General features: G+C 48.0%; 1 protein-coding gene across 2 annotated transcripts in view; it reads right to left on the bottom strand.

Moving 5' to 3' along the window:
- The window catches only part of ENAH (ENAH actin regulator), a 1,361,004-nt gene extending 1,339,533 nt beyond the window's left edge, over window positions 1-21,471 (bottom strand). The window contains exon 1 of one of the 2 annotated variants that reach the window (XM_069608703.1): window positions 21,198-21,471. In XM_069608703.1, coding sequence (XP_069464804.1) covers window positions 21,198-21,202 — 5 coding nt within the window. In that variant the 5' untranslated portion in view covers window positions 21,203-21,471. The remainder of the gene's footprint in view (window positions 1-21,197) is intronic. The other variant, XM_069608701.1, reaches the window with a different exon arrangement.
- Between the last annotated feature and the right edge of the window lie 616 nt (window positions 21,472-22,087).

Below are 22,087 nucleotides of genomic sequence, written 5' to 3'. Positions count from 1 at the left end.
TAATACAGCAGTGTTCAGTTTGTGCAAACTTTTTGAATCTTTAGATTCTAAAGTCACGCGCCAAATCTACAATTTGAGGACTTGATGAAATGGTTGTCCACGCAACAGCTCTCCAAAGCCTCCATAAGTAGGGAATCCCCTGACGAGTCAGTTATAATATTACCCAGACATGCTGTCGTTGCAAGTATAAACGCTACCACCACGCATTCGCCGCCATCAACATTGCCAGTGGTGGCTTTGGTTGCTTTGGCCCCCTGTCCTCTTCCGTCAATTTCTGGTACTATTGGCCTTGAAACATCGCATGTGGAGGAAATTGGCTTGCCTGTACAAAATACCATTGCAGGTGATGGAGCGCCCCCATTCAAGTGGAAAATCAACAATTCCAATTAAGAAAACACAAAATATGATTGGAACCAAAAATCCTAAAAGCACTCTTAGCACTTGGCAAATCATGTGGCCACAGTGCCCCAACCTCTTGTTCCTGTTTCAAATCCCATTGATCAAGCCAAAGCAGCTGGGGTTACCAACCAGGCTCAGTCTCTAATCGCAGATAATATTACCAAAAGTACTTTGAAACGTCTTTTTTTCAACCCCTGTGTGAAGTATACCATCCTCGTGGGTCTGCCCCTAAATGCTACTGATCGAGTCAAAGCAGCGGAGGTAACAAATCAGAAAATGCTTCCAATTCTGGAAAATAATGCCAAAATGCAGTCAGCAGCTATTCATTAACCACTCACTCATTTAATTCATGCTCTTTGTGATGTTCAGAAAGCACCCACTGCTAAAACTAATTCAGTGTCCACTACCACCACCTGTGGCAAGCCAATTTTAACTTCTATTCGCCGGATTTCAGTGACTGACTCAGCGGGTCTACCTGTGCCCTCACAGTTGGCCTTGGCTACCCTAGTGTAACGCTCACCTGATTCCCGCAGAGGCGCCGGTCTTGACTGGGTGAATGCTGTATCTTCAAAGGTGATGTGTAACACACGGTTGGCTCTTTGGGCTGGACCTCTGTGCACTGTATGTCTGACTCGAAGAGTAAGATGTCTGCAGATAGAAAATATGGGATTAATGAACTGGGGTTATTGGGTGCCTCTCTCCTCTTCCCTTTCTCTTCTCCTGTAGAACCCCAAAGGTTAACACCCTCACCTTAGGTAAGTGAACGCCGAGCTCTCCATCTGCCTCGGGGCAGGGTGCCGTAACCAGTTTCTTCACTGGATAAGGGTCCAGGCCTCTTGACCTCAGGACTGCTGTCCGTCGTTAACTGCACGAACGGTAAATTCTGGGCACTTCAAATGTCTTAAAAGTATTTTGTAATGATATCTCTTGTTTTGCAGGGTTCCGGCGATGGCAGATGGCGGGCTGATGAGAGTTGAGGATCGAACCCGCGTGAGGAATAGAAGCGCCTGGAAGCACGTAAGTAAGCGCTTGTAGCCTGCTTCATGATGCGCACTAACTGTCCCTTTTATCTTGCAGGTTCAAGTTCGGAGCTTTAGAGAAGCTGAAGGGTGCTGGAATACCCACTGGATTCGGCGTGGGAAGGAGTAATGGCACGTGAGTAATAAAGTTGCCCAATGTCTTTAAACGCACCTTCTTTTGTCTTTCAGATGCGGGATGCAGCGCCGAAGGCCTCCGGAGCGTGCGAAGAGCTGGTAAGCTTTTGTCTTTCAGATGCCGGAATGCAGTGCGAAGACCTCCGGAGCATGCGAAGAGTAGGTAAGCCTTTGTCTTTCAGATGCCGGAATGCAGCGCGAGGCGTTGGTGACAGCCGATGGACCAGGTAAGAGATGCGCTGCCACTGAAGACCGTAGTGCTAACCTGTTCTTTCTTTGTCTTTACAGGTGCTGCTGAAGACTGGATTCCAGGATGGTAAGCCTTTGTTCCCTTAGGCCCAGGATCAGAAGCAGAAGACACGATGAGCGTTCTGCTGCAGAGAATGCAGAATAACGCAAAGCAAGATTCATCCATCGGGTGTGGTTTAAATAGCCTCCTGTAGTGCTTAGGTGTCTCCTTCCACAGCCACGCTGCTTTCCAGAAGAGTTCCAGTGTTCTGAACCTAGGTAGTGGCTCCTGCCCCACCCAACAGGAAAAGTAGTCCCAAACAGAAGAGGATCAGGGGTTCAACTGGCAGGTAAGTAAGCAGCATGGTCTGCTGCAGGTAAGTCCACCCAAGCATTATGAGCCCGGCGCTTCCAGCGCTGGGACTGGGCATCTTTATGAGCCTGGTGCCACTGGCGCCAGGACAGGGTCCAAAAGGTCCCAATTGGGACTGGCTGGCACTCGGAACCGGGGTTATGGGTCTGCTTCCAAGGGAGTCGGGCAAGTCCTGATCTTTTGGAAGCAGAGATCATGACACCTAGTGCAATCTAAAACAGTTTCCTGTGCACCATTACCACAACAAACAAGCTCGCTGGATACTATTTTACCCCAGCAACTAACCGAAGAACTGGAAAAAAAAAAAAAAAGAGTGGATGAATATCTATCATGTAATCTTGCGATGGCAGTTCGCAAGTAGCTGCCCGCCCTTCCTATTCGAATAGCGTGTCCCGAGGGGAAACTGACTTGGCTGATCGTTCCAACCAAGCCATTTTAGGTGAATCAAGACCAACACAGAGGCAAGGGAATGATTGGCAAATTAAGACAGCTGGTACTACGGCCTCTCCAAAATGGACACCTCGCAGAAATGACTCTTGGTTGCCCTCTCGACACTTACATCCTCAGCGTGCTAAGTTTCAAACGCTGATTCTAAAGTGTAGCAAGGGTAAATACCCTGTTTATGATCTTAATCGTCAAAGTGTACTCAACATATTTGGTGAAATTGCCGATTTGTCCAACATCTCCACATTTGATATAGACCAGATTGAATTCCTAACTGACTCTCCGCTTTCGGTAGTAAGACTTTGGATACCATCAGGAGTCGTTTGGAATTCAATATGGCGCAGCAAAATGCTCCTATTCAACATGGGTTTTCTATTAGCAAAGGACCCTCACAATGCCTTACCAAAAACTAAAATAAATACCATCGCTTAAGATTTACCAAGGATCTAGGCGCCAAACTGGAGAAAATTGGGCTTCTGAGAGGTCACAACAATAACCATCATCCTTACAATGTATTTCGTTTGACAGAATGAATATTGCTAGTTGTAATTCCCGAGGGCATAATCATCTATCCAGTGCATTTAGAGAGATGAGTGAATTTTTTCAAATTATAGCGTTGCAGGAGACAATTCTAATGAAACCTCCAGTATGGGACAACTATGAACTCTCACTTATTCCAGCAATTCCTACTCGAGGTCGTCCTTCATCTGGCCTCCTCATTGCAGTAAATATTAAAGCAGGGCTTTCAATTGTTCCATGGGTCTCTGTGGGAATACATCTGCAGCTACTAAAACTCCTTCATGGCCAACGAGTTTTTGCCTTACTTAATGTTTACAGAAACATTGCTAGTATGGCTGATGACATTTTTTGCTGGTTTACATGAAATGTTCCAGCTTATTTCACTAGATAGTTCAATTATTCATACTATCATATTGGGGGACTTAAATCTAAATTGTTGGAAAGATAAATCTCAGAATCCAGCAGTGTCCAGGGGGAGGGCACTCATGCTGGAGCGAAATTATCACATGGTAAATGGCGCAGCGCAGGGAGATACGCCGCCCCATCATACTTGGCACCGCGGACTCTCTACCCGCATAATTGACTACATCTACGTCGACCTTGCATTGTTTCAAAGTATTGAAACTTTAAACATCAAAGAACATCCAATGAGTGACCATAGTTTATTGATCCTCACGTTGAAATTTGCATATATGCCTAAACGAAGTGGGGCCCAGTATCATGTATCCTTAGGAGTCAATAGCTCACGTACACGCCTGAAGTGGAACCATGGATCATTGAGCCAGTTCGAGGATCTGGTTAAAGACAACTCAAATGTCCTAGATAGAAACCAGTATACCGACTTGCTAGATGCGTTTTCTCAAATAACAATCCCGAAAGGTAATGACATCCGACTACACTATTGCAACAAAAAAAAAAAAAAAAATGCAGACTTTAGGGCGCTTAAAAGACAAATTCTCACTTCTATGTCCACTTCTAAGTGGCAAGATTTGAAAACTGCAAAATGCAAATATAAGAATTGGTAACGTGTTAGAAAGTCGATAACATTCCAACATGATAGTGAAGCCATGGCCCTTGCAATGCATAATAACTCTTCTGGTATGTGGTATTTGCCAAATAATCACACCAGCCATCAACAAGCTGACGCCCAACTAAATGGTGTGCCGGAGCAAGTGTGAATCAACCATTTTTCCAATTTATATGTTGATGCTCAATATGCTGGTCCCTCCTATACACCGATCTCTACATCGACTTAGCAGGTGGATGTAGCACATAACACTATACTTATTATACAGAAAATCAGCTCCTCTAGAGCAGAAGGCCCCGACGGGTTATCTAACCAAATGTTTAAGACTCACCCTCAAATGTGGACGAATATATTGTTCACAATTTTTTCAGACATACTGCAGACACGCAATATACCATCTTCATGAAAATCTTCGATCATCATTCCGATTTTCAAAAAAGGCGATCGAACTGTTCCATCTAATTATCGCCCAATAGCGCTGTTAGATGCTCCAGGCAAGATATTTACCAGGCTAGTACTCTGAATTTAACAGCTGGACACAGACCAGTAATCATCGTGACCCAAACCAGACAGGATTTATCGCTGGAATGGGGACGAACATCAATTTACTGACCCTTAATGCCATTAAAAGCACATTGTCAGGAAAGCAAGCAGCAGGTTTTTTTTGGGTTCATTGATTTAAATGCAGCATTTGATTCTGTTAGTCGACGTCTTTTATTAGAAAAGCTACTCAGAGACAATTGTCCCACAACTTTGTATCATATTTTCACTTCATCACGAAACATCGGTGCGCATCAGAATCACTGTGGATGGGTTAACAGAAAAAATTTCAACCTATCGAGGTTTAAAGCAAGGGTGCTCACTGGCCTCTGCAGTTTTTAATTACTATATTCATGATGTTAAAGACTCCTTGTCAAAAATTATTTCAGACTCTAATTACGCTGACGATTTGGTCCTTATATCAAGAACCCAAGTTGGCCTACAACACTTACTTAATGCGTTTCAAGAGTATGTCAAGGTAAATGAACTATCAATTAACTCCTCCAAAACACAAATTGTACAATACTCACCCAGGCGATCAGGGCCTCTTTCGTTTGTGTGGACCATTGCATCAATTCCAATTCAGGTAGTATCGAACTACTGCTATCTGGGAATGGTTTTCGATGGCAAGTGGAAAGGGCAAGGGCAGCTGGAACGATTAGAGACTAAGCTCACATCAGCCATATCTCAAGCACGTATCATGCATAAATTCGGCAAATTTTCGATCTTGCCGGTGTGGCACTTCTGGACCAAAAAAAATCGTCCCAATATTATTATAAGGGCTAGTGTCAATGCAAACTGAATCGCCATTTAAATTTAATCAATGGGAAGCCAAATTTTGGCGATCGGTGCTCCATCTGCCACAATGCACACCCAGTGCATGGATGAGATATGAGCTTGGGTTACTTTCTCTCCAAGCCCATTACAGCTGGCGCCTGTGTGCCTTATTTAGAAAATGCTTGTTGTCATCAAGGGAGGAGGTCTCATTAAAAAAAAAAATTCACACCATATGTTTTTGGCCAACCATAGCTTTGTAAGTAAGTGGTTAGAAAAAATCTAACACATTCTAGCTAAAGCCGACATAACAATTGATCTGTTGACCAATCCTGATAAAGCGAAATCCAAGATACAATACATCAATTAGATTGGATCAACACCTGTGAGCAGTGTTTGACCTTCCGCGATGGTGACACTTTGCGTTTTCCTCCGATAAGGGCAAGCATTCTACCACCGTATTTGATACGTTGCCCTGCTCCGAAATATCATATTGGCATCTTACGACTACGCCTCAATTTGGGGATTACAAACGACATAAAAACAAGACGACATCTTGCGAGCATAGATCAAAATTTATGTTGTTTTTGCAGAATTGATTCCACCCCCGAAACGCTTACTCACTTGATTACGGAATGTACTATGCTTAGGTCTAAACGCGAAATTGTTTTCACAAGACATTGTGAATATTTAGGGAACCTATCACAAACCGAATGCTGGGCGGTAGTGTTGGGCTGTAACAATTTGGCAATACAGATGGCAGCTGTTAACTTCTTGCATAGCCTAAATTTGGAAGAAGAAGAAACTGAAAAAGGGGAAATTTAAAAATGACTAGAGAGTAACATTGTCCGCTAATGATTGTTTTTTTTTTCTTCATTCCTCTAATGCTCCATTTCATTTGGTATTGCTGAAAATACGAGTGTTATTTGCATGTCTTTCTGTTCAATTAACTAATTTTGGTAGACCTGCTTTGTGCTGCTTAATCAACTAATTACTGCTAGTTTTATTATGATAGCCTGATAATAACTAAGAAGATAACTGCAATGAATTTGTGTTGTAATTAATTGTTACCATATGTATGTGATGGTCTTGTGAATGTTTTTTGTATTATGATCTGCTTTATATGAAATTTTGAAAGTTTGATTCAATTCAGCCAAATCAAATAAAAAAAAAAAATAATTGAACCCATTCCTGGATGTTGAGTGAGGCAATCATTTCCAGGTTCACTCCTGCGTTAAGGTCAAGATTCTTGCAGATGGGCGGCCCCTTTCTTTGATTGTAGCTGGATTCATGATGGTGGTGGTAGATCCATCGAAAATCGGTTGCTTTTAGATCCATAACTCTTGTATGCATATAATATCGAAGGTGACAAGATCTTGATTTGGTTCATTGAACAAATGAGATTCCACGAGTATTCCATGAACATAAGGAGAGGATAGGTTTAGTAACGTGATGCAATGGTTATTGATCTTGTGACCGTCTAATGTTTTGTGTATTCTATTCTCGATCTGAACAATTTTCGCCATCCCTTTGTTGCCGATTTCGCCATTTTGATTTTTTCTCTGGGGAGTATTTAATTGGTCTGTGTTACAGCTTGTTCAAGCTTTTGTTCAAGTTTGGTGTGAATTATGGATTATGAGACTGTTTGCTCTTGTGATCTCCCATTTTGGTTTAAGTTTGCGATTTTCTTTATTTTGAATCCCAATAAATTAAGTTTCTTATTGCTGATAATTGATATTGGATATGAGGTTTAATCGTACTCTGTCCAGTTTTATGTCATTGGTAAATTCTATTGTCTGTTTATCTTTTGTAGATATCTTTGCTAAGTTTGGTATCGCTTTAAATAACCAAAGGAGATTTGTCCTTTTAAGTATTAAATCGTCTGTAATAGTTGCGCTTCTGGTAAGAAGCAAGCTGTATGTATTTGATGGTTTTTGTCTACGAGGGTTGACAAAAGTCGGTAGGCGTCCGACCTGTTCTGAGTGCGTTTTAAAGGTGGAATCGCGGATGTAAGACAGGCTGTTAACTTAGTCCTTCTGGGGGGCGTGGCTTGGAGCCATGGCAGTCGGAGTGGCTCTGTGAGAGCTCCCGGCTGGCCCCACGCATCCAGTGAATATGCACCGGTGAAATCTCGTCTTTGGGAGGAGAAAAATATAGTGAACGACAGCCTACAAACTGAGGCACATTTTGCTCAACTCCCAGCCTTCTGCAACTCTGATGCCAGGAGAACCTCCAGGTTGAAGATCTGCGATGCAGGGTTAAGAGTCTGGCAGCAAAATGGCACCCGCATCTTCGTGACGACTCGACCAGAGGCTCTGAGCACAGCCGCGATCCCGAGCCTTGGGAGCAAGTGCAGGCGGACTTTCATTCCGTCACTGAGGGGGCCCTCTCACACCCACCTGAAGCCTCGCAGACCGTCGTCCTCGCCCACCCGGCTGCCTAGCCCCAGTGATCCTATCCACCTTCAGGCCAGCAGCTTGATGGCGGCGAGCACCAGGGCCAACAGACATACAGCGGGCCATACTACATCCGGCCTGAGGGTGGATCGGCACCCCTCTATTTAACATCACTGCTTGGGGGGGGGGGCTCAGCCGAGTCTCTGCGGGACAGAGCGGAGCCGGGAGTCTGCTGGCCGAGTCCGGCGTTCCCCAATAGCGTCCGCCCTGCACCGCTTGCACCCTCCGGTGTTAATCAGCACCTGTCCGGACAGAGGACAACGCAGCTGTGATCCAGATCTTCGGCAACGGAGCTCCATTGGAAGCATTCCCCCCCCCCCGATCGGGGGCAGTGCGGAGATCAACGGCTTCACAGACCCTACCACCGGCAGGTGCCTGGACCTCCACAGTCCAGCTCATTGCAGCGAGACCCACTCCTCCTCACACTCTTCTAGCACGGCTTGGGGCCCCTCTTCGCTCCTGGAACACTCGGTTCACAGCTCAGCCCGAACTGTCTGTTGGGCCCACCTTATGCTTGCCCGAGGCATCCCCTGACTCCCAGCATCCGTCCGGAGGTAAGGCAGCACTTGCCGCGCGGCATAAGCAGTTCCCTTGGCAACCCTTAAAAGTGGTGGACGGCCTGTAAGGCCTCATCACTGGGGACCCCCCGTCCCCTATAGGCGCTCCGCTGCTGCGGGTAAAATGCCACTTGCTGCTGCAGTCTTGTGCCCCTCGCTGCATTGTGACACTGCACGCACGGTCCGACCGGGGGCCCGGCGCCCACAACAACCTCTGCACCACTGAACTAGGTACGGCCTCGGCTCTGGCTGCCCTGTCCCGACTCTCTCAGCGTCCAGATTAGGAGGGGACTCCGGCTGCCGGGGGTGGGCGGCTCCAGTAGCCCAGGCGGCCCTCCTAACCACCACTAACACTATGGAGCTGATCCACGGCGGGGGTGACTTACTCAACTACCCCTGAAAATCACATGTGCCCTCGGCCGCATCTTTTACTGTGCCGGGTGGTGGGTCTGCGGGGTGCCAGCCCCCCCACCCCCTCCAGTTCTGGCGCTACCCTGGCCCTGAGACTGAGGGCCAGTACATGGACCATACGCAAGAATGGGACCCCGACAATCAAGATTCCCTCCCAGCTAGCATCACGAACTTCCTGCACCTGCCTACCCGACAACGTAGAAACGGAGGAACCAACGGAGGAATCCACCCCCAGATCCTGAACAGACAGATGCACCAATTGGGGCTGGGGGAATGAGGTGTGCATCCACCACCCAGTGACGCATCAGGAGAGGGTCCCGAACCGGCTTCAACCATGCCTGACTTCCGAGCCGACAGGCAGCTCCCCCTCCAACCCTCCTCGCTCAGACTTCCAGAGAGGCGCTCTGGGCCCCCCCACGGCTACATTTATCTCTCTGGCCGGGCCCTCAGGAAGGCAAGGCAGCACTTGCCGTAACACCCGACCGCCCTACAGTACACTGGCCTCCGCACCTGCGGCTTCCTGGGACGCCTAAACTGTCCAGAGTTAAAAACGACTATACGCAATAAGCATGTGGCCAGGGCCTGGAATCACACTCTGAACCTCCTCATGCGAGTCCCTGCGACAAACTCAAAGCCAGGGGCTCAGCAAAGTCAAGCTGAGCTGCGGCACATCAGGGCTCCACCAGGCACTGCTAAAGCCCGCGCACAGACTCTAAGGCCCAAGTCTCTGGCCCTTGTCATCACACGAACCACGAGCTCCAGGAGGGGACCCAACCGGAGTGTTCCACACTGCTAGGGCTGCACCCACCAGCCGCGCAAACTCAGGACCAACAACAAGACCCTGGGGAGGATGGTCCCAGGGGGCACCTTGACACCGAGGGAGACAGAGCGGCTTCACCCCGAAGGGAATCCTCCACCTCATCACCCAGCCTCTTACAATCACTGATCCGCAACTGCCAACGTCTCCAGGATCCCACTCATCTGTGGTTAACCAGCATCCGGAGGAGTCCACCTGGCCCCTATCCTACTTCAACGAGTAGCTCTGCACCACACAAGTAGCAGTGAGAGGCCTACTGGCACAATCCCTCTCCCACCCTGGTCCTGAACAGGGTCGACCTCGACAATCTGGCCAAGGCCCTCAAAACAACTAAAGCAAACCGATAACATTATTAGCAACTCCAATGGTGGAAAAAGCCACGAGAAGTGAGCGCAACGAGCCCGGGTCAGCAAGTAACCAACCAGAGAATCCCTCAGTCATGGCGTTCCAATCTGTCACAAAATCGGACTTACAAGACCTGCTATCGGCCCTTACTAAGGAATTTCATAAAGTAACCGAAGAGGTGAAGAGCAAGATTGCTACGCTTGACAAGCGCGTGGGGGAAGTCGAAGCGCGAACAGAAGAAATCGAGACCACACTGTACAAACAAAACTTTGAGATCGGAGAGGGGGCAGATAGAATAAACGCCCTAGAAGCTAGATGTATAGCGTTAGAAGTCAAGCAAGAGGACGCAGAAAACAGATCCAGGCGCAACATTCGTCTACGGGGAATCCCAATGTCGGTCTCAGATAAAGACCTCGGAGCCTATGTAACCAACCTATTCCGATTCATTATAACTCTCCCAGATGACTATCCATTATAACTTGATCGAGTGCACAGGGCAAGATCCAGACTAAGTTCTGCCGCCACTGCAGACGTGCTTGCCAGAGTCCATTTCTACATGTTTAAAGAGGAGATAATGCGCGAAGCTAGAACCACTGAGCGGATACACTTCCAACAATCTCCCCCTTCTAGGATCTAGCTGTATCCACACTCGCTAAAAGAAAGGCCCTCAGGCCCATGACTGACTGGCTCTGATAACGCAGTCATCTATCAATGGAATTCCCCTACAGCCCTTGCCTTCACATGGGATGGAAAAGCTCAGCAGATCCTCACTCCGAAACCTTTATGAATCCCAAGTCTGAAGACGACACCTCTGACAAGCCACCCCTCAACTCAATGGGGACGGAGAGGGAGCCCCTATCCGCCTGGTCTAGGGTGGAGGGTCGCCGCAGGGTCCATGGACCACTGCCCAACGGGAAAAAGCTGAACTATCGCTGATGCCTACCTCAGAGTAAGCTGGCCCCGTACCGAGTGTCACAACGACAGAACCCAGCGTCTGGGGCCTCCTACCCGGGAGCCTTCCGGATCCTAGGTGATCCTACAATGAACCTCGCGACAACGCCAAATGGCCCATAAATAATGAGCTCCCCAGGGGCTCATCCACATACACCAAATCCGGCCATCAATGGAACCAGCTAAACAAGCCTCATCTCAGCAAACTCCCCGCTCCAGCAAGAGGTCCCATGACCTCTTACCGAACTGGCAGCAGTGGCCCCGCGGTTGCCCCATCAGTACAAGGCTGGTCCGAAATACCTATTTTAGTTTTTGTTCTTTTCTTGTTGTTGTGTGGAGAGTGGGGCGGCGGAATAATGCTGGGGGAAGGGGGGGGCGGGGACTACCCAACATGAAACATTTCACAGGAAAGGGCAACCTTCGAGGCAAGATAATCTCCATCATAGGAACTCCTCCAGTGGAGAAGGGGGGGGTCCAAGGAACTGCAATCCTACAGGGGAGTGGCTAACTCAAGATTCAATTTGGACAAAATTGGCCCAGCCGAATAACAAACTTTCTGTGACCACCTGGAAAGTGCAGGTGGTCAACGCCCCACATAAGAGGAAATCTGTGGAGCATAGGCTCTCCCAGCTTGCAGTGGACGTGGTCTTCCTGCAGGAGACTCACCTCCTGGCGTCAGATGAAAAGCGCATCTCCTTTCAACGCTATCCAAGACGCTACTTCGCCTCTGCAGGACAAAAGAAAAGAGGGGTGGCCATATTACTAAACCGAGACCTTCCGTTAACACAAATCACAATTAAAGAGACCCAGAGGGGCGCTACATACTCTTGAAAGGCCTTCTGGTCGAAATGCCCATCATATGGCAGCAATTTATTGCCCTAACACCGCACAAGCCCTGTTTCTCCGCAACCTTCTCCCAATAATCACCACCTTCACTGAGGGCCATCTCATTATGGGAGGGGACTTCAAATTAACCCCAGATCCGAACCTAGACAAAACTCACCCACAACAACATTAGAAGAACCATAAACATAATCGAATCGCCAACAGGATGGGCCTCCAAATGGTGGTTCTATTGCTCGATGCACACAAGGCCTTTGACATGCTAGACTAGGGCTACATTCAAGAAACATTAAGGCACTACAGGTTAGGCCCAAATTTTATAAAACAGACATTAGCCAACTACCAGCATCCCTCTACCAGGCTCAGAATGAACGCGGCCCGATCGGACATAATCGAGATAAAGAGGTACGAGGCACTTGGAGCCATTTTCCAACAGAATCCACCACAACCAGACTATCCAGGGCATAGACACTGAAAACTAAGCCTACAAAGCAGCCCTTTACGCTGACGATGTTCTGTTAACCCTCTCCCAGCCCAAGGAGTCCCTGAAAGCATTATGGTCAGAGCTGGAACAATTCAAGGAGGCATCAGGATACCTGGTAAATCTCTATAAATCCACGGCGATGAGCATCAAACTGCCTCGGAAGCTGACCAGCGCGCTGGAAAGCGAATATCCAATACCCTGGGCTAGAGGGCACCTGAGCTACCTGGGGTCCAGCTACCAAACAAACCTGAAAAGATATACAAAGCAAACTTCCCCCTACTTTTCAAAGATGACCTGATATGCTGGTGAAAACAAGAAATGTCATGGTTCGGGAGGATTACAGCCCTGAAAATGAATTTAATCCCGAGACTGCTCTATCATTGCACAGCATTACCAACAGTCATCCTGAAGAAGGCGGTACAAGAGCTGCAAAAGAACATCCTGAAGTACATATCGGAAGGCAAGATACCGCGAATTCCGAAGAGGATCATGCTCCGCGGAAGGGCGCTGGGAGGCCTGGGGGCTGCCCCAGACATAGCAAGATACATCGTGGCAGCGCAACTCTCACGCATTCGCCTGGAACATCGCCTCCCAGAAACCACGTTGGCTGGAGTTAGAGGAAGCCTGGAGTCCGATCCCAATAGACTCATTGCCACACACAAAGAGGCCATCGGGCCCACCAACCCCAAATCCGCTGTCAGCAAAGGAAAACACAATCCTAAACTGGAGAAAAGCGGCTCGCCTCTGGAAATGTGGAAGCACGACAGGCCCACTCACCCCCATCTGGAAGAACCCTAACTTCACTCCAGGGGCCGACCCAAATAATTTCCACAGATGGAAAGAAGGAGGGCTGGAGAAGGTCCAAGACTTTGAGGATGGGAACCCCCTAGATTTTGAAGCCTGCAAAGCGAAATTCAACTTTCCGGAGATGGAGAGGTTCAGATACGCACAACTCGGGCACTGGCTTTCAAGTAACCGAATGAAAACCCATGGAAGTACAGAACTCGCTGCCCTAGAGAGCAGCCTGACAGCCACTCCCCCAAAAGGGAGAATATCAACCCTATACAAGCTTCGGGACATAACTGACCCAGACTTCAAGGAAGCCTATATGCACAAATGGGAAAGAGACATAGGGAGAACTATTGAACCAGAGGAATGGGGTCACATTTGGGACAAAGCGCACAGAAGCTCCGAGTGTATAACCAACAAGGAGGGGGCATGCTACCAGTGGTACCCTACCCCAGTAATGCTCAACAAATGCAACTCCACGATCTCCCCGCTCTGCTGGAGAGGATGTCCGGATAGAGGCACTATGTACCACCTGCTATGGACATGCCCTAAGGCTACCCAATTTTGGAACTCGGTACTAGATCAGATCAGAGCGATCACCGGCCTCACAATCCCATGGGACCCAGGAGTGGTCCTACTGGGAGCTAGAGGCGAAGGCCAATTTCCCCGGACAGGCCGCAGGGCGGAACTATGCTCTAATCTACTAACAGCGACTAAAATCTATCGCCAGGCTCTGGAAAAACCCAGAAGGGCCGGCAATACAGATGTGGTGGTCGAAGTGTTGGGACATAATAGAGGCTGAGAAAATCACAGCCCTCAGGTTCGGGAGCAGAGACATTTTACCAAACCTGGTCTCCATTCCTGGACTACAGAAATCAATACCTGGAGCTGGCCAGACAACCCCCCCACCCTCCAATGGATGGACAAGCAGGACCAAGGTGGAGGCGGGAGGAACAAAACAAACTATTGCCGGTTGAACCCCAAGAGATAAGCACAGGCAAACAGCCAGGGATACTGGACACACACCCCTGCTCCCCTCAAAAAGCCAACGCTCACTACCAAGGACCTGGAGTCACAGGGACTCAGCATGCTCCCAAGCCTCAGTCGAACTGTAAATGCCGCCCACATGTCCCCCTTTACCCTGTCTCCGCTGACCTCCCCGATCCCCCTCCGCGACCCTCATTAAGACTTCAAAAATGGGTTAAGATGACTTGCCTTTTGTTCCTTCTCTTTCTTGCTTTTTGTTGTTCGTTTCCTGTTATCATGCAGTCAAGAATGCAACAAGATGCATCCCATACAATGCTATGCTGTAACACCTTTTGTATAAAACCAATAAAAAAAAAAAGTTTGTCCTTCTGAGAGCGGAGCGTGGAAGCTGAGATTTCTGTGCATGTTTGGGTTTGATCGACTTCATATTCATCAATTACAATTAATGAGGTGTCGCTCATCAATTTGCGCGTCCGATATCTCTGCATCATCCACCATGTGCTGTGATAGTTCTAAAAGCATCTGTATCTGTGCATCCTCCTCATTCGGTTCTCTCGATATTTCTTCCGCTATGTTTACATTTTTCCTGCACAAGCCTTTGCGGTCATTCGGTTGTTAGTGATACTTGAGGCGCTCCTTTATTTGTTTTATTTATGAGGGAGCACCAAGGGGTTGTGACGTGTCGGAGAAAGGCATGAGACCCATTCTGTCTTCTTCTGGGTTTGTGTTATAATGTTTATTTTATTGGGTAGGGTGAAGATTTGGTAATTCTCATGTATAGTTGGAATATTTAGGATTGCAATATTACCATTGTTATCTGCCATTGACTGTTGAGGCTTGTTGTGCAATATTGGTTTCGACGTCTAAATCAATGAGGTTGCCAACTGTAGTTGTCAGCGTTGTAGAGTTCCCGATCAGGGCTATTCTATTAGTTGTATTTCTGTCTTCATCTGTAAGATCCCTGTTCAAAGTTTCAGACCGATTTTGAGTCAGTTCTTTCTGTGTGTTAAACCTTGTCATCATGGTAATTAGGGCTTGAGTACGTTGGTTTTTTTCCGACCTGTCATTTCTGGCGATATCGAAAAGGCTGGATTGCCACGCTCTAGTCTCTTCTGCTTCTCGGTTCAGACGATCTTGTATTTTCTCGATAAAGGATTCCATATATGTCTGTTTTGAATGTATTGCAGCTAGCAGTGTTGCTTGATCTTTGTTGTCTCAACATTAGCCTCCTGAATGTTCAGAAATTGTATCATTGATTGTGAGGTGATGGCAATTAACATGTTTTGAAATCTTGCATGGTTATAAGAATCGCCCCCGTTTCAATTGGAGTATTGTCTGGGCAGGAACATTTCGTATTTTGTTGGTCTGAATGTGGCAGTCTCCGATATAGTGCATAATTTCTTTCCTCTTTGATCTGTCGAATTGCCAATGGTTTCTTGTGGAATAAGGAAGGATTTTTATTGGTGCTTATTTGTGTTTGCGGCTGTACTGGTGTTGGCAGAGGCTATTGGTTCGATTTTCTTCGTGGGTTTCTCGGTTGTTTCTCTTCTTTTTTCTTGGGTTTGCGAGGATGCTTCCATTGCATTTTTCTTTCGGGAGGCTCCCGAAGACTTTTCTGCACGAGTGCCTCAATCTCGAGGATATCCAGAGAGGCGTACCATTTGTGGATTTTGTTGAATGGCTGTTGATTGTGTCATTTCCTGCGATTGCCTCTGTCCCTCATATAGTGATTGCCACCTTCTTTTTGCCACGAAGGCTTTATCTTTCTGTCAGATGGTCAATGGAGGGGACTCATGCGTTGGAGGTGGATTATTGAGGACTGTGGTATTGTCGACTATGGTATTGTCGTCGCCATCGGAGCCCAGAGGGGGAGTTGTCGGTGTCGTCAGTGTAAAATGGGGTTGTTGTGATGGCGCCCTCTGCATTTGTTCAGAATGTGTTCTCCTCTGAGCTTCTGTGTCGATGTAAGATTAGCTTCTCATCCCTGTTCATGCCAAATTGTCGTGTCATTATCCCATTTGGTCGTGACCAAATTCTCCATCAGACTTGGGATTTGGTTGTATGTGGGGCTATTGGATTTTTCCAGAGTCATGCGTACTTTGCCAAATAGTTCGGGCTGGGCTGGGCTGCCACCATTGGTGGCAGTACCTTGCAAAACTGGTGTGGAAGGTTGCCCAAAGCAATCAATGCTAGTCATTCAGATTCATTCAAAACCTTCCAACCATCACCTTTGTGGTTATAATCTATCTGGACCCCCAACACCCATCTGCCTCTAATTTTCCATCAGTGCCACAATGGTAATCACAAGAACACCTGGACAAACCTGCGATCCATAAACCCTTACATGGCACAAGGAATCTACCACCCGAGAAAAGGTCTAAAAAACACCTTCCTTTTCACTAACAAAGTGTGTGCATCCCCTAAACCTTTATACAGCAACCAAAAGAGACTCAGCATCTCCCATCACTCCCACAACAGACTAATCTTCTGTTGAACTGTCCCACCGCGTTGCCTTCTCACATACTCAAGCTTGTGGGAGTAATCTTGTTCGTATGCAATGCAGCAACATCCCTTGGGTCCATATGGCATCACACAACCAACTAATCAATGCTAGTACTGACAGACAGCAGGCATTTTCAAATCTACACTCCTCAACATTCGGGTCTTGTTCCTTGACGCTCATCTTGCTTTCATAAACGAGGCCAAGAGGCTGACAAAACATCAGAAACTGCGCTATACGATATAGTACTCCATCTTTCAGACGGGCGTTTTGTCTGAAAGGTACAATGGGGTTTAGTGAGCATGCACATTTTCGCAGTGTGCCACAATGTTGTCACAAATTCTCACTAAAATTGGAATATTTGGTATTCACTTCCAACGAGGATAGTGGGTGTCAGTTGCAATGCCAAAAACGCCCCTTGTATGGTGTAAACTTTCCATCTCAATGAAATATCTGCACTCCAGTAGCGTTAGCAGGCTAGAACAACTGTCATATGTTTCAAGTCACTCGACCATTAAACCTCATGACTCACTGCTGAAAGCATGCTGTAATGCTCCATGCAGTGCTCTCTGCAGCGGCGCCGCTATATTTTTAGGTCACTCCCCGGTGGCAGGATAGTAAAGAGTTTCCATTCATAGATTGGCCGCGCTCTAGAAAAACGGCAGCAACACTACTCAAAGGCTAGCAGTCTAATTGAGCGTGGTAAATCACAAAGTTGATATGAGAGAAGAAAACCAATGTAAGAGGGATGCTCACACAAAAGGCGAATCGTTGACCGAACGCAGGTGTATTTGAAGTGTCAGTGAACACAGAGGTTATGGAAGGGCCATGAAACCTGAGCTTGCATGTTCGCATCCTGGGGTCGCATGTTTGGGTGGTCGTGGTGATCACGAGAACATCTTCCTTAAGTTGTGCAAAATGACAGCTTCGGTATCAAAGATTGGAAGGTTGAGCGTCGCTTCATGCCACATAATGCACATGGTGCGTTTTTCAGGCCATCTGTATTGTGAGTGGCCAGGCAGCGAGAAACCCTGCGGTATCAACACTGTCCATTTCACAAAGCATCATCGTCGCTCAATTTCACCTCCAAGCAGAGATCACAAACGGGAGCATCATGTGATGGGGCGCGTGTTTACACGCTTGTCTGTTCCTTCTAGTGGAAAACTCCAGACAAGATCGCCACGAGACAGTCCTGCAGATGAACTGTGCATGCCACCGTCTTTCCCAGTGACCCTGCTGCTGCCCCAGTGTAATTCAATTAATCCAAGCCAGCTGTGAGCAGTTCTGCCATTTCAGTTTCATTAGTCCCACCTGCCCTGCGTACCTTCAACACGCCCCTAAGCGCCAAACAACAAACGTTCTGGCCCTGCAGCGTGCGGTGTGAGAAACGAAACTAAATTAGCTATACGTGATTGTCGGCATTGCTACAATGCAAAAATACATGATCTCATTGAGAGCAGGCGCCAGAGGCTGCATCGTGAATGAAGCATGTGGTAGTGTTAAATGCGACGACTGTACCCAAGTTCGACTTAAGAGCAGCGTGTCGCTACAATTCATATTAAACTTTTAGAGGACGATTAACTAAACACCTTGTATTCATCTTTAAAAAATGGGTTCAACTTCTACTGAAATTAGAGATACCGTTATTGGTTGGCACTTACTGCATAAATGAAATGGGTATTAATATTTTTTTAAGTATTAATCGCTTTTATGAAATAAATTAATCCGATTTGTGACTAAAGGCATGACGTCACTAGCCCACTCCCTACTGGGCGAATACTTGAACCATCGATAACCTCTCAAATCCTAAAACAGAGAATATTTCCACACACACTTCGGTATCACTTCCATGAGCGTGCACTCCAACAGCTGCTTTGAGGAAGGCATCCCCGGCCAAAGGCCCTTGAACTCTCAGCCAATGAATGAAAGGAGGGCGCCAGGCAGCCGGGACTCCACCAGCTGGCGAGCAAAACACCACTAAGTCACAAAGTCTGGGGGTGGGGGGTGAGAGAGAGAGAACGAATCCTCCACACAACAGCTGCTGAAAGGAAAGAACGAATTCCAAATTCTAATGTTGTTACCGGGGAGTTCTGGAAACCACAGCTATCTCTTTCCACGTGTTCCCCGAGAACGTCCTGCTTCAGCAACTGAACATCCAGACATCGGGTTTTCAGGAAACGGCCACAAGACCGTGACTAGTTGCAAACAAATCAATGATGCGGACAAATCCACATGTTTTTAAAGAAGCCCACTCTGTCGAAACCGAATAACTGAAAAAAAAAAAACATTGAATCCACTGCACAAAAGTACGTAGTGTTGGTTGGTGGGCCTATAAATAATCAAAGGTTAGGCCACCTTGACGTCCCATCAACAATTGCCCTTGGACACAAATCAAATAAACGAAAAGATTCCATCTACTGAGTTACAGAGAAGCCCTTGTGTATTTTGTGGCAAACAGGGATTAGACCCAGTGAATCATACATATTGTGTTACACTTCAAAAGGAATTGCCAACTGCAGCCATTAATCTTTCATACAAAGACCGAGTGACCCTAGATCCAAGTGCACATAAAGGTACATAAGGCGCAATTTGCAGAAGCCCATCCCCTTGGCCATACGTCTACTGTGAAAGACTGAGGCCTGCAGCGCCAATGCCAAATACTAAATGCAGCAGCTGATCGTGAGAACACGCCGGATCTGGGCACATTTTTCACGGAGTATTGCACCAAAATGCAGGACCTGTTTTGCCCATGCAACAAAAACAATTCTATGTGAACATCTCCTGCGAAGGAGAAGCGAAGGGCCCCTGCCCCCCCACCCCAACTATCTTTTCGACAGAGAAGGGAGGAAACCAGCTATTCAGATTACAATATCCACCCACCTCATCGCACCCCTGCAGGGGAGGCAGTGATGTAGTGTGGGTTTTCTAAGACGATAAAGGCTTTTTCTTTTTTTTTTTTTTTTTACTTCGTGCATATCGATTGTGAAGGGAAAGGGGTGAAAAACAGCAGCAGCTGCTGCAATGCAACAATCGAGCGAGGAGTGAAAACACACCGCCAAGGAGCCCACACAAGGCATCCGCAGCCCTCTGTGATCCAGAGGGAAAAGCTCACTGTAGTCGGTGCAGATTTTCCCAGGTCTGCAGCCTAGACGAAATTCCTCCCCACTCCCCGATTAGTGGGGGCTGCAGTCAGACTCGCTGGTAAAATCTGAAGCATGCGTTTCTGAGTGCAGTGCATAAGCAGTTTGGTGGGTTGGGGGGGGGGGGTTGGGGGTTGTCCCACTTAACCATAGTTTCCACCATCGCTTTCATTGGGCTTGTACGTGGGGGTGGCAAAGGACCTTTATTATTGAAATTATTCGCCCCTTTAATATATATATATATACACATACATACACACACTGCCTCACCATATTTGAATGCATACCATGAACTGATCTCTGAACACCCCACCCCGAAGAGCACGTCCACCCACCCACTGCAAAACAGATTCCACCTGCCCCATTTTGTAACGTTACCCAGCCCAGTACTCATCCTAATAAATTCAGGACGAAAGCCAGCCCCGTTGGTTCAAGTCACTTCTTCCATAATGTCAATCACATAACACACCAAGGGCCTTCTGAAAATAGAACCCCATGCTCACAGCTCAGTCACTTTTTGGATCACCAGAGGTGGTTTCTTGGGACTGGGTATCTAGGCGTGGAGGACAGTCAGTTTTCGAAAACCTTGTTTTTTTAGGGCTGGGTGGAAAGAGTTTCAAATGTTATTTAGGCCTTCGGACATGGACATGCTAGTTCAAGGGGCACCTTCTATGAAAGGCCGTTAGTTGGATGAACAAGGTTGTGGACTTCGGAGAAAAGGAGAACCAACACACCTGAAAACACTAAAAAGCGATTGTCAAATGCTTGTTGGACCCTTGAAAACGAGTCACCCTTGATGACTGTGCACTTTGTATTCTAGGAAGGCAAGTTTCCTCCTATATTCATCCCTCAGTCCCAAAAAAATGTTTTTCACAAGTGGGGGGGTGAATGCACAGTTTCCCAACTGAACTTTAAAACGGTAATTGTGTTGAGAAGCTTGGGTATCCTCTCCCCCTCCCTAACGAGCTATGCTGGGCCGGGTAAGGACGGGGTCTCAGCAGGGAAGGGACGTCAGGATGGGCCTCTACTGCCCATCACTTCTTGATTTCCCACCTTTGGGGGGGCGGGGGAGGGGAGCATCGTTCTCTAGTTAGCACCATCAGTAAAGTGCATTCATTTAAAGGCCTCCGCCGTCAACCCCACTTGCAACCACAGGTTTGACGTAGACTCTGAATTGTTTTTGGCCCATTTGGGAAAAGGTGTGGGGGGGGGGGGGGTAGTATTCCTTTTGCAAAGTTAAATACAACTATGGGCAACACAGTTAAGTGGCTGTTTGTATGCGACCCCCCTCTCTTACACACCAACTGTGCGTGCTTATCTATCATTCCCCCGCGCGCGTGTGGGACCCTGGCAGGGGTAAATGGGGGGGGGAAAACACGTTTTTTTTTCTTCAATGGGTAGCTAAATATAGCAGCGCGCGGGCCCGGAATCTCCTTGGCGACCAGCGGCGGCTTCTCACCTCATCGTGGCCGCTGCTGGTGGTCCGGGCGGGGGCGACGGGTCCTCTGCAATCCTCCCCAGGGTGTCGGGGATCCTGGGCGCCACGCAGCAGGCAAACGGTACAATCCCGGGGTGCCCGGGCCATCAACCGGCCGCGGGGGAACGGCGCAGTGCAAAAGCACCGACTTCTGATTGCGCGCGGAAGAGCGGGGCACGTCGCACTGTCCTGCCCGGGTCGCCTGCTCCCAGCTTCAGCTGCCAGCTCTCCTCTCGGGCTCTTTGCCGGAGAAGCCACAGAAATACCGTTAGCAGTCGCCAGCAGGGGGCCACGCGCGCGCACAGCGGGATGGGGTGGCGGGGGCGCGCCCGCTAGACCCTGTGATGGAGTGAGATCCCAGAGCGCGTGCGCGCTCAAACGAAGTGATTGAGAGAGAGAGCCAGTAGCTCACGCGCGGCTTCAAGCGTACGGAGTTGAGGGCTCGCGCATGCACCGTAGGCACTGGCAGAAGCTGGGAACGCACGCGCGCGCGCAGCTGATAGGATGAGAGAGGGGGCGCACCGGTAACTAGGGACCACTGTAGGAGGTGGGGGCGTCGGGTGCGCGCACGAAGGCGAAAGAATGAAAGGGGGACGCAGGCAACGCACACCGTCCCAAGGAGTCGGGGGCGTGCAGAGCGAGACTGGACGCGAGGACGCGCACAACTTGAACCACCGAAGTCCAATTGAAGTCCTGGAGTAATAAAGTAGCTGCAAGGGCACGGATGGAGACAGGTGCCCTCCCTTCTGCGAGCGCACACGTTGCGGCCATCTTGTAAACGTCCGGTGACGCTGAATGACCCGAAGAGTTCTGGAATTATCTGACGTTTCCACAAAATGTATGATTAGAAACCATTTTAAAATGACCCCTCT

The sequence above is a fragment of the Ambystoma mexicanum genome, chromosome 4q (genome assembly GCF_040938575.1).
Source record: "Ambystoma mexicanum isolate Mex_15411 chromosome 4q, UKY_AmexF1_1, whole genome shotgun sequence".
In the NCBI taxonomy this organism is placed as follows: Eukaryota; Metazoa; Chordata; class Amphibia; order Caudata; family Ambystomatidae; genus Ambystoma; species Ambystoma mexicanum.
Note: the sequence above shows the minus strand (reverse complement) of the source record. Positions and strands in the feature narration are given on the sequence as shown.